Here is a 12,665-nt window from a genome sequence, read left to right as displayed (position 1 = left end):
GGAATAACTGCATTGTTCCCTGAAGGTGGAATCTCATGTGGATAGGGTGGTGAAGAAGGCGTTTGGTATGCTTGCCTTTATAAATCAGAGCATCGAGTATAGAAGTTGGGATGTAATGTTAAAATTGTACAGGGCATTGGTGAGGCCGAATCTGGAGTATGGTGTGCAGTTCTGGTCGCCAAATTATAGGAAGGATGTCGACAAAATGGAGAGGGTACAGAGGAGATTTACTAGAATGTTGCCTGGGTTTCAGCACTTAGGCTACAGAGAGAGGTTGAACAGGTTGGGTCTTTATTCTTTGGAGCGTAGAAGGTTGAGGGGGGACTTGATAGAGGTTTTTAAAATTTTGAGAGGGACGGACAGAGTTGACGTGGGTAGGCTTTTCCCTTTGAGAGTGGGGAAGATTCCAACAAGGGGACATAGCTTCAGAATTGAGGGACAAAGGTTTAGGGGTAACATGAGGGGGAACTTCTTTACTCAGAGGGTGGTGGCTGTATGGAATGGGCTTCCGGTGGAAGTGGTGGAGGCTGGCTCGATTTTATTATTTAAGAGTAAATTAGATAGGTATATGGATAGGAGGGGATTGGAGGGTTATGGTCTGAGTGCAGGTAGATGAGACTAGGTCAGGGAGAATGGTCGGCGTGGACTGGTAGGGCCGGACAGGCCTGTTTCCATGCTGTAGTTATATGGTTATATGGTTATTAATCCAATTGTGATTGTCTCGTATTTGATAAAATAAATCTATTATTACTGGTGTTCCATCTCATTTACCACTGATTGTCAATCAGGTAAATTAAGTCTAAATATCCAGTTTCTGCTTACAGTAGTGAAATGACAATGACACGATATTCAGCCATCACACTGATAACTGGTGAAGCCAGACCCTGGTTATTCAGCTTGGAGAAACCAGCTCAGGATCACTGCTGTCAACATGGAGAGCCACCAAAGAGCCTGAGCTGAGATTCGCAAGTCAGCTGGCAAGGATAATGTACGCCAGTTTGCCCAGCCATCAGTTCATCCTCACGCCATTGACAACTACTACTGACTAACTAACCCCGTTGTGTCTCTTTCCATCAGTCCTGATGATGGACATCCAACAGTGGCAGTGCTAACATTTGATCATAACTGATCACATTTACAGTGCCATCCATAATGTTTGGGACAAAGACCCATCATTTATTATTTGCCTCTGTACCCCACAATTTGAGATTTGTAATAGAAAAAAAATCACATGTGGTTTAAGTGCACATTATCAGATTTTAATAAAGGCCATTTTTATACATTTTGGTTTCACCATGTAGAAATTACAGCAGTGTTTATAGATAGTCCCCCCATTTCAGGGCACCATAATGTTTGGGACACAGCAATGTCATGTAAATGAAAGAAGTCATGTTTAGTATTTTGTTGCATGCAATGACTACTTGAAGTCTGTGATTCATGAATATCACCAGTTGCTGGGTGTCTTCTCTGGTGATGCTCTGCCAGGCCTGTATTGGAGCCATCCTTAGCTTATGCTTGTTTTGGGGGCTAGTCCCCTTCAGTTTTCTCTTCGGCATATAAAAGGCGTGCTCAATTAAGTTCAGATCGGGTAATTGACTTGGCCACTCAAGAATTGACCATTTTTTATTTTTGAAAAACTCTTTCGTTGCTTTAGCAGTATGTTTGGGATCATTGTCTTGCTGTAGAATGAACCGCCGGCCAATGGGATTTGAGGTATTTGTTTGAATTTGAGCAGATAGGATGTGTCTATACACTTCAGAATTCATTATGCTACTACCATCAGCAGTTGTATCATCAATGAAGATAAGTGAGCCAGTACCTTCAGCAGCCATACATGCCCAGGCCATAACACCCTCACCACCGTGTTTCACAGATGAGGTGGTATGTTTTGGATCCTGGGCAGTTCCTTCTCTCCTCCATACTTTGCTCTTGCCAACACTCTGATATAAGTTAATCTTTGTCTCATCTGTCCACAAGACCTATTTCCAGAACTGTGGTTGCTCTTTTAAGTACTTCTTGGCAAACTGTAACCCAGCCATCCTATTTTTGCGGCTAACCAGTGGTTTGAATCTTGCAGTGTAGCCTCTGTGTTTCTGTTCATGAAGTCTTCTGTGGACAGTGGTCATTGATAAACCTACACCTGACTCCTGAAGAGTGTTTCTGATCTGTCAAACAGGTGTTTGGGGATTTTTCTTTAATATAGAGAGAATTCTTCTGTCATCAGCTGTGGAGGTCTTCCTTGGCCTGCCAGTCAATTTGCGATTAGTAAGCTCACCAGTGCTCTCTTTCTTCTTAATGACGTTCCAAACAGTTGATTTTGGTAAGCCTATGGTTTGACTGATATCTCTTAACAGTTTTATTTTTGTTTCTCAGTCTCATAATGGCTTCTTTGACTTTCATTGGCACAACTTTGGTCCTCATGTTAATAAACCGCATTAAAAGTTTCCAAAGGTGAGGGAAAGACTGGAGGAAAGACGAGGTGCTGAGAGCGCTCTCATATCTGCATTGAGGAGGCATTTAAACACTCAGCAATTATAAACACCTGTGAAGCGATATGTCCCAAACATTATGGTGCCCTGTACAATCACAGCTGTAATTTCTACATGGTGAAACCAAAATGTATAAAAATGGCCTTGAATAAAGTTTAACCACATGTGATTTATTTTTAATTACAAATCTCAAATTGTGGAGTAAAGAGGCAAAAAAAAATGATGGGTCTTTGTCCCAAACATTATGGAGGGCATTGTACATTTTTGAGCCATTTACAAGCATTGAACAACTGACAGTTCATTGAACAACTGACAGTACATCATCTTCGCTGTTGTTTGACCCATGAGAATTTAGTGATGGTTATGCAATAAAACATTTAAATCAAAATTGAAACTGGGATATTGAACTAGTAAAGTATTGAATTGTTGAAGATCTGTATAAAGAGAAACTGAGTTAATATTTCTGATGTAATCATCGGAACACATTACATTTCTGTATATAAAGGAAATTTAAAATTGTGCATTAAAAGTGGAAGGTTAGCATAAATAGGAGCATCATGTCTGTAAAAACTAACGCACACATCCTGTCATAACAAATATATTCCATATTTGTACAGTAATCCTAACTAATTAATCTTCATCAACAGTGTCTCCCTCGGCAACAGGGCGAAGGATCCCGTAATTAACTTTGGGAAATGTGGTGGAGTACATGGCCAATCAGCATAAATTATGCCAAAGTGGAAATGGTTGAGAGCTTAAAATTACCACCAATCTGTCCAGAACCAACCACATAGAAGCTACGGCCAAAAAGCACACCTCTACTTCCTCAGGAGAGCGAGAGAATTTGGCATGTCTCTAATGACTCTTTACCAACTTCTACAGATGCACGTAGGAAGGAAAGGACTGTCCCACTGAGTTACTCTTGCATTTTATGTCTATCTACAGATGTGCCATGGAAAGCATCAGGTAAAATCACAGCATTGTTTTGGAACAGTTCTACCCAAAACTGCACGATATATCGCAGACTTGTGGATGCCACCCATTCCATCACACAGATCTAACTCTCGATTTGCCTCAGGAAAGCAGCCAACTTAATCAAGGACACCTTTCACTCCTGCCATTCTCCTTTCTCCCCGCTCCTACCGGGCAGAAGATACAAAAGCTCGAAAGCCCATAACACCAGAGTTAAACTTTTTATTTTCCTCTCCGTAATCAGACTTTTGAACAGTCCTTTCATAAGCTTGGGATCAGTTCTGACCTCCCAACCAATCCCATTGCAACATTCGACTTTTTCTCTGGAACTGGTATGATACTATGCTGAAAAATATATTCTTCAGGCTAGTATTCGTCACTCTGCAATACCTGTTCTATAAGGCTTGATTAGTATAGTATTTGAATTGCATGCAAAAAAATCACTATCTCTACATATGACAATAATAAATCAATGGCAATAACTTTTGAAGATAGACAAAAAGATGGAGTAACTCAGCGGGACAGGCAGCATCTCTGGAGGGAAGGAACGGGTGACGTTTTGGATTGAGACCCTTGTGTTAGAAATAGACATATAGTTGTAAGTCTACCAGACCACCCCACATATGTAAATACAATTTGATATGCTTTATAATACAATTAACTGAATTTAACCCTGCCCACATAATTATAAAACTGCATATCTGGGCAGTGATATTATATCAGCAAAGGAAAGCCAGATTCCAGCATGTTGTTGCTCCTGCTCTCTGGCGTGGATATGCAGAGCATCACCAGAAGTCTTTCTGACCAGTAAGTGCAGATCTTGGCCATGGAATTACAATATTTAGACAGAATATCATAGACGTACATCTCTGGATAATGTGCAACTGGGAGGGAAATATCAGCAATAAATAAACTATTAGAATAATTCAGCAGGTTGACCAGCAGCTAAGAGTGCAGAGGGAAGATACCGAGTATGTGGAGGTGAGAGGGAAAAGAGTAGAGACAGAGGTTCGTGGGTAAGAGGAGAACAAGATAAGACAAACATGATGGGCGATGGTGTCAGGTGGGAGAGGGGTCGAGAGACTGGGTGGACTGGTGGGTGGGGGAAATGAACACTGAAAATTCAGTGATCATGCCATTGCACAGGCTACCCAAGGAGAATAGGAGGTTTTTCTCTAGTTTGCATTTGGCCTCACAGTTTCAGCGGGAAAGCCCAAGGACAGACAGGCCATTGTGGGAATGCGAAGGGGAGTTGAAATGACGTGCATCCAGAGCTAAGCTCTGCAAAGTGGTCGCCTAGTCTACACTTGGTCTTGATCGCGAGCACTGAGTGCATTACACCAGGTTCCTATGAATCTCTACTTCACCTGGATGGGCTGCATAGGTCTTTTGATGGTGGTGAGAGGTGTAGGGACAAATGTTGGATCTCTTATTGTAGCAGGGAAATGTGCCGGAGGGTTGGGTGGGAAGGGATAAGGGGACCAGAAAGTTAAAGAGAAAGTAGGGGAGAGGGGAAGATCTGGTTGGCGGTGGGACCCCCTTGATGTTGGTGGAAATGCCGAAGAATGGTGTTCTAAATGCTTGTGGGGTAAAGGTGAGGACCAGGGATCTCTTATCTGTCTGGGGTGAAAGAGGGGCAAGGTAAGAGCAGGGCATCATCAACTTTGGATACATTCACAAGCCTTCTAAGGAATAGAGACATTTGTATGCTTTCTTGGTCACAGCTTTGATGTGGCTGGTCGAAAACAAGTTGCTGATGATATTTCTAGGATCCTAAAGCTTTCGACCATCTCTACTTCAGTACATTTAATGTATACTGTATGTGTGTGTACTTCTTTGTTTCCAGAAGTCAATCACAATCTCCTTTGTGTTTTAGTTTAGAGAATCATACAGTGTGGAAAGAGGCCCTTCGGCCCAACTTGCCCACACCGGCCAACATGTCCCAGTTACACTAGTCCCATCTGCCTACGTTTAGTCCATATCCTTCCAACCTATCCTATCCACATACCCGTCTGTTTCTTAAATGTTGCGATAGTCCCTGACACAACTGTCTCCTCTGGCAGCTCGTTGCATACACCCACCATCCTTTGTGTTAAAAAAGTTACCCCTCAAATTCCTATTAAATCTGTACACCTTAAACCTATGTCCTCTTGTCCTCAATTCCCCTACTCTAGGTAAGAGACTCTCCATCTACCTGACCTATTCTCGTGATTTTTTTTACATTTCTATTAGGTCACTCCTCATCCACCTACGCTCCAAAGAATACAGTCCCAGCCTACTCAACCTCTCCCTATAGGTCAGACCCTTGAGTCCTGGCAACACCCTCGTAAGTTCTCCATACCTTTCCAGCTTAATGACACATTTCCCATACTTGGTGCCCTGAACTAAACACAATACTCTAAATGCGGCCTCACCAACGTTTTATATAACTGCACATGCCCTCCCAACTTCTACACTGATGAATGCCAATATGCCAAAAGCCTTTCTGACTACCCTATCTACCTGCGGCTCCACCTTCAAGGAATTATGCACCTGCATTCCTAGATTCCTCTGCTCTACAACACTCCCCTGAGCCCTACCATTCACTGTGTAGGTCCTGCCCATGTTAGACTTCCAAAAATGTAAATTTCATCAACCATTCCTCAACCCACCTGGCCAATCGATCAAGATCCTGCTACAATTTTTCACAACCATCTTCACTATCTGCAATACCGCCAACATTTGTATCATCTGCATACTTGCTAATCTTGCCATGTACGTTCTCATCCAAATCATTGATATATATGACAAACAGTAACGGGCCCTGCAGTGAACCCTGAGGCACACCACTCGTCACAGGCCTCCAGTCGGAGAAGCAACCTTCCACCATCATCCTCTGTTTCCTTCCTTGAAGCCAATTTTTTATCCATTCAGCTACCTCTCCTTGGATCCCATGCGATCTAATGTTCCAGTGCAGCCTACAATGTGGAATCTTGTCAAATGCTTTGCTGGTCCATATATACAACATTTACAGCTCTGCCCTCCAACCTTTTTGGTCACATCTTCAAAAAACTCAGATTTGTGAGACACGACCTCCCATGTACAAAACCTTGCAACCTATCCCTAATCAGCCCTTGTCCATCTGAAGAAGGGTCTCGACCCGAAACGTCACCGATTCCTTCTCTCCAGAGATGCTGCCAGTTCCACTGAGTTACTCCAGCATTTTGTGTCTACCCTTGTCCATCTAAATGCATATCCTATCCCAGAATACTATCTAGTAACTTTCCAACAGATGTTAAGCTCACTTAGCTTAACTCAGCAGCATTTTCCCTGCAGCTCTTAAATAGAGGCACATTTACCACCCTCCAGTCTTCCGGCACCTCTCCTGTATTTAATGACGACTTGTTCATTTCAACCAGAGCTCCTGCAATTTCCTCTCTAGTTTCCCACACTGTTCTCGGATATATCTGATCAGTTTAGTTTAGAGATACAGTGTGGAAACTGGCCGAACAGCAATCACCCCAGTACACTAGCATTATCCTACCCACCAGGGTCAATTTACAATTCTTACCAAAGCCGATTAACCTACAAACCTGAACATCTATGAAATGTGCGAAAGAAAACTGGAGCACCCAGAGAAAAACCCATGCAGTCATAAGGAGAATGTACAGTGCCCTCCATAATGTTTGGGACAAAGACCCATCATTTATTTATTTGCCTCTATTACACAATTTGAGATTTGAAATAGAAAAAATCACATGTGGTTAAAGTGCACATTGTCAGATTTTAATAAAGGCCATTTTTATACATGTTGGTTTCACCATGTAGTAATTACAGCAGTGTTTATACATTGTCTCCCCATTTCAGGGCACCATAATGTTTAGGACACAGATAATGTCATGTAAATGAAAGTAGTCATGTTTAGTATTTTGCTGCAATGACTGCTTGAAGCCTGTGATTCATGGACATCACCAGTTGCTGAGCCAATGAGTTTTGAAGCCTTTGTTTGAACTTGAGCAGACAAGTGTCTATAAACTTCAGAATTCATTATGCTACTACCATCAGCAGTTATATCATCAATGAAGATTCAGCAGCCATACATGCCCAGGCCATAACACCCCCTCCACCGTGTTTCACAGATAAGGTGGTTTGCTTTGGATCTTGGGCAGTTCCTTCTCTCCTCCATACTTTTCTCTTGCCATCACTCCGATTTAAGTTAATCTTCGTCTCGTCTGTCCACGATCTTTTTCCAGAACTGTGGTTGCTCTTTTAAGTACTTCTTGGCAAACTGTAACCTGGCCATGCTATTTTTGCGACTAACAAGTGGTTTACATCTTGCAGTGTAGCCTCTGTATTTCTGTTCATGAAGTCTTCTGCGGACAGTGGTCATTAACAAATCCACACCTGACTCCTGAAGAGTGTTTCTGATCTGTCGGACAGGTGGTTGGGGATTTTTCTTTATTATAGAGAGAATTCTTCTGTCATCAAGTGTGGAGATCTTCCTTGGCCTGCCAGTCCCTTTGCGATTAGTAAGCTCACCAGTGCTCTCTTTCTTCTTAATAATGTTCCTAACAGTTGATTTTGGTAAGCCCAAGGTTTGGCTGATACCTGTAACAGGTCTTTTTTTTTTCTCAGTCTCATAATGGCTTCTTTGACTTTCATTGGTACAACTTTGGTCCTCGTGTTGATAAACAGCAATAAAAGTTTCCAAAGGTGATGGAAAGACTGGAGGAAAGATTAGGTGCTGAGAGCTCTCGTATACCTGCATTAAGGAGGCATTTAAACACACCTGAACAATTATAAATACTCGTGAAGCCATGTGTGCCAAACGTTATGGTGGTCTGAAATGGGAGGACTATATAAACACAGCTGTAATTTCTACATGGTGAAACCAAAATGTATAAAAATGGCCTTTAATAAAATCTGACAATGTGCACTTTAACCGCAGGTGATTTTTTTCTATTGCAAATCTCAAATTGTGGAGTACAGAGGCAAATAAATAAATGATGGTCTTTGTCCCAAACATTATGGAGGGCACTGTACAAACTCCATACAGACAGCACCCTTAGTCAGGATCGAACCCAGGTCTCTGGTACCGTAAGGCAGCAACTCTACCGCTGCTTCACTGTGCCACCCAGTGTCTTCCTGACATTGAGATAGAGGTTGTTGCCTTGGCACCAAGTTACAAGGTTTTCAATCTCCTTTCTGTACTCCGTCACTTCATTATTCGATATCTGGCCCACTACGGTGGTGGCATCTGCAAACCTGCAAATTGAGTTGGTTTGGTATTTGGCTGCAGAATCGTGAGTGTTTAAGGAGTATAGTAGCGGGCTGAAAATATATCCTTGCGGGGCACTAGTGTTGAGAATTAACGTCGGATTTGTCACCTATCCTCGCTGATTGTGGTCTGTTGGACAGGAGTCCGACAGTCCAGTTACAGTGGGGAATGCTGGCTCCAGGTTCAACAAGTTTGGAGATGAGCTTGGTAATGGTATAGAAATATTTCCATGCGTTTGCACGACTGGCGACAGGTGAAACAAAAGGAAAATCCTACGGGTAAGACTTGGTATGAGTTGGAAAGTAGCAAAGATAAATCCCAGGGCAGGAGAATACTAAGCATCTGGTGGGGAGACAAAGTAGGCAATGTGGACCTGTGGAAAAGGTCCCATTGACTTACAAATTCGAAGGAGAAAATGGAGTTGGATTGAACACACCCTCAGAAAACCTCCCACAAACATCACCCAGCAAGCCCTGAATTGGAACCCAAAAGGAAAAAAGGTTGCCCCAGGAACAGCTGGAGAAGAGGTGTCCAGGCAGAAATGTCTGGGAGTGGGCTCAACTGGGGAGATCTCGAAAGAACCGCCAACAACCGAGTGAGGTGGTGGACATTTGTCAATGGCCTATGCTCCCTAGAGGAGCAAAGGGCTTAAGAAGAAGATCTGTTGATGTCTAAACTAATAAATTAGGGCATCTCTGATCAAGTCCTGTTCAGGATTGTTTTTCAGTAATTGCACACAATTGGAGCAATTGGATATCAATTCCGCAGATTCCTGAGAGAAATGTACTTATATTATTCTTTTGTTTTCAGGTACAGGAGGTGAAGAGTTGAAAAAGGTAGGAGTATCATCGCATTTCTAGTGAAAATAATATTTCAGATAATTAAGCTAAAATACAGTTTTAGCTTCCAGTTTCTTATTCTGTTGGTGTAATAATTCCGTCCTACATGTTAAATAAAATACTAAATTTGGCAGGAAAGAACTGCAGATGCTGGTTTAAATCGAAGGTAGACACAAAATGCTGGAGTAACTCAGCGGGTCAGGCAGCATCTCTGGAGAGAAGGAATGGGTGACTTTTCGGGTCGAGACCCTTCTTCAGACTCCAATCTGAAGAAGGGTCTCAGACTCCAGTCTTCGACTAAATTTGGCAAATAGTTCAGTTTAGTTTATTGTCAGCTGCACCGAGGTATAGTGAAAAGCTTCTGTTGCATACTAACTAGTCAGCGGAAAGACTATATGATTGCAATCGGGCCATTTACAGTGTGTAGATCCATGATAAGGGAATAATGTTTAGTGCAAGGTAAAATCAGCAAAGCCCGAACAAGGATAATCTGAAGGTCACCAATGCGGTAGATAGTAGGTCAGGACAAATACAAAGCTGTCTGTCATTGGGCTTATGTCCTTTCAGTTTATTATGGTCAGGATTTTAGGCTTAATTTTTTTTGCACATTAACCTCCATTGAACCCCAGAACCCAGAAAGCCTGGAGTTATGACTGTTTTTGTCTTTCATTGCTAATTAACTTAACGGCAGCCTTTTAGTGTCATCTTCATCTTCTTGAATGTTAATTTAGAAGCATAATTTCTATTTTTTAACTTTATATTGTCGGTAGCTTTCAGCTCCACACTGCGAGAATGCAGGTTAACACTTTAATACTGTTAGAGTCAATGTACAATTAGAGGATTAACCTGGCAGTGTTAGTGCAGGAGCTGCCAGCCTGGAAATTCCATTGTGCAGTGTTGATATTTTTATATTGCATGAGATTGAATTCTGTTATTCGTCACATTTATCAGTTCCTCATATGATCTATTAACTACAGCCTCCCAGACAGCCTTGATCTATTGCAATTTGCCAATTGCCAAAACAGGTCTACAGCAGACGCCTTATCCCTGGCCCCAGACTCATCCTTGCAACATCTGGATAACAAGGACACCTACGGCAGACTCCACTGGCTATAGCTTTGCCTTCAACACGACTATTCTAAACTCAACTCCACTACTGGACATAGGACCTGGCAACCCCCTCTGCAACTGCATCCTTGACTTCCAGACCATAGACTGCAATCGGTATGGATAGGCGATAAAATAAAGAATTATAGAGTCAGACAGCAGGAAACAGGCCCTTCGGCTCAACTTGCTCATGCTGACTAAGATACTCCGTCTGCACTAGTCCCACCTTGCCAGCGTTTGCCCATTAAACTCTTCATATCCATGTACCTGTCCAGAACGCTATTTAAATGTTGTCATCGTACTTGCTTCAACTACCTCCTCTGACAGCTTGTTCCATTTTTCACACCCTCTGTGGGAAAAGGTGGCCCTCAGGTTAGGATTGAATCTGTTTCCTATCATTTTAACCCTATGACGGCACCACCCAACTGATCGATATCGTCCTGTCATTTCTGATAACCATTTTTACCATCTACAATACCACCCACGTTAGTGTCATCTGCATACTTTTTAATAATCATGCCTTCTATATTTTCACCCAAATCAAATAAACCACAAACACTGATCCCTGTGGCACACTGTTCGTCACAGACTTCCAGAAACAACCTTCCACCATCACTCATTGCTTCCTTTCATGAAGCCAATTTTCTATTCAGTCGACTAGCTGTCCCTCGATGCCATGCAATCCAACCTTCTAGAGCAGCTGACCATGCAAAACCTTAGCAAACGCTTTGCTGAAGAGAGAGTCAATAGTCAAGAATGTTTATTGCCATATGTACCAAAATGGAATAATGAAATTCTTACTTGTAGCAGCACAACAGGTGTGTAAACACAATACTCAATAGATATTGTATATAAAAAAACAAAAAAAGTACCATAAAAAACCCCAATATAGGGCGCAACAAAACAAAAACCCAAAGACTCTAGTTCAACCAAGGTCGTTCGTAGTTTTATGTTTAGTTGCTGTTTGTACTGTTCAATAGCCTGATTGATTGTTGGGAAGCTGCTGTTCCTGAACAGGTCACGGTTTTCAGACCCCTGTACATTCTTCCCAATGGCAGGGTTGGTGTGGGTCTCTGATGATTCTAGCTGCCATTTTGAGTCAGCGCCTCCTATAGATCCTTTTTTTTTTATTATGAAAAATATTTATTCAAATATTAAAATAATATATACAACACAATAAAACCAAAACAGAACCCACCACCATTAAATAAGACAAAACAATAAACTATTATACAACTATCTTACAATGCTTGTCCAGGATGCATTCAACCCGCCATGGCACCCAGCGGTCCCGGAAATCCCCCAGGGTGCCGGTGGACAGCGTATAATCCCTCTCTAGCACCACCCGGGCGTGGACGTGACCCCACGAAAGGGCTAGGCAGCTGGTTTGGGCAGGGCCCTCTTCTACCTGGTGCTATGGCTCGCCGATGGCCAGCTTGGCCCTATAGATCCCTTTGGTGATGGGGAGATACATCGATTTAGCATCGACATCAGGATGTTATGTTACAGTTGTACAAGACAATAATCAGGTCGCATTTGAAATATTGTGTTCAGTTTTGGACACGGGTAGGTGGGAGCTGTCGAAGGCGGTCCTGAAAACTGGGGAATCAAAGAGGTGGGAGCCACTGGCGACAACGGATGCGAGGAGTGGGCCGGTAGGAGAGGGACCAGGGTTTGGCCTACAGCGACTTTAAGGACGGCTACTTGAGGTGCCTCCGGACAAAAAGTCGGTTGGGTGAGGGGAGGGACGTTGGTTTGCGAGCTGAGTCGGTTGAGGAGGACCTGCAGCAGCCTGGGGCTTTCCTGGGCTTTTACCTGGATCGGAGACGCACTATCACATCCAACTGGTGCATGTCGACCCTGTCTTTCTGCCTTGTACAATATTTCAGGTGCAACAGAGTTTCTACACAGCTGTCATCGAAGAAAATTACTCTAATAACGGATTTATATGAATGAATTGTAGTTGCAGATGTGAAGTAATGTTTGTAAAATAAAATATTT

At 42.6% G+C, this 12,665-nt stretch overlaps 1 protein-coding gene across 3 annotated transcripts in view; it reads left to right on the top strand.

Annotated features, from left to right (window-relative positions):
* LOC144608128 (uncharacterized) overlaps nt 1-12,665 on the top strand; it is a 66,390-nt gene that overhangs the window by 23,872 nt on the left and 29,853 nt on the right. For all 3 annotated transcript variants that reach the window (XM_078425507.1, XM_078425506.1, XM_078425508.1), the window contains exon 6: nt 9,529-9,554. In XM_078425507.1, the coding sequence (XP_078281633.1) occupies nt 9,529-9,554 (26 nt within the window). The remainder of the gene's footprint in view (nt 1-9,528; nt 9,555-12,665) is intronic.

This window comes from Rhinoraja longicauda, chromosome 30, assembly GCF_053455715.1.
Source record: "Rhinoraja longicauda isolate Sanriku21f chromosome 30, sRhiLon1.1, whole genome shotgun sequence".
Lineage (NCBI taxonomy): Eukaryota > Metazoa > Chordata > Chondrichthyes > Rajiformes > Arhynchobatidae > Rhinoraja > Rhinoraja longicauda.
This window is presented reverse-complemented; position numbering and strand designations above follow the sequence as displayed.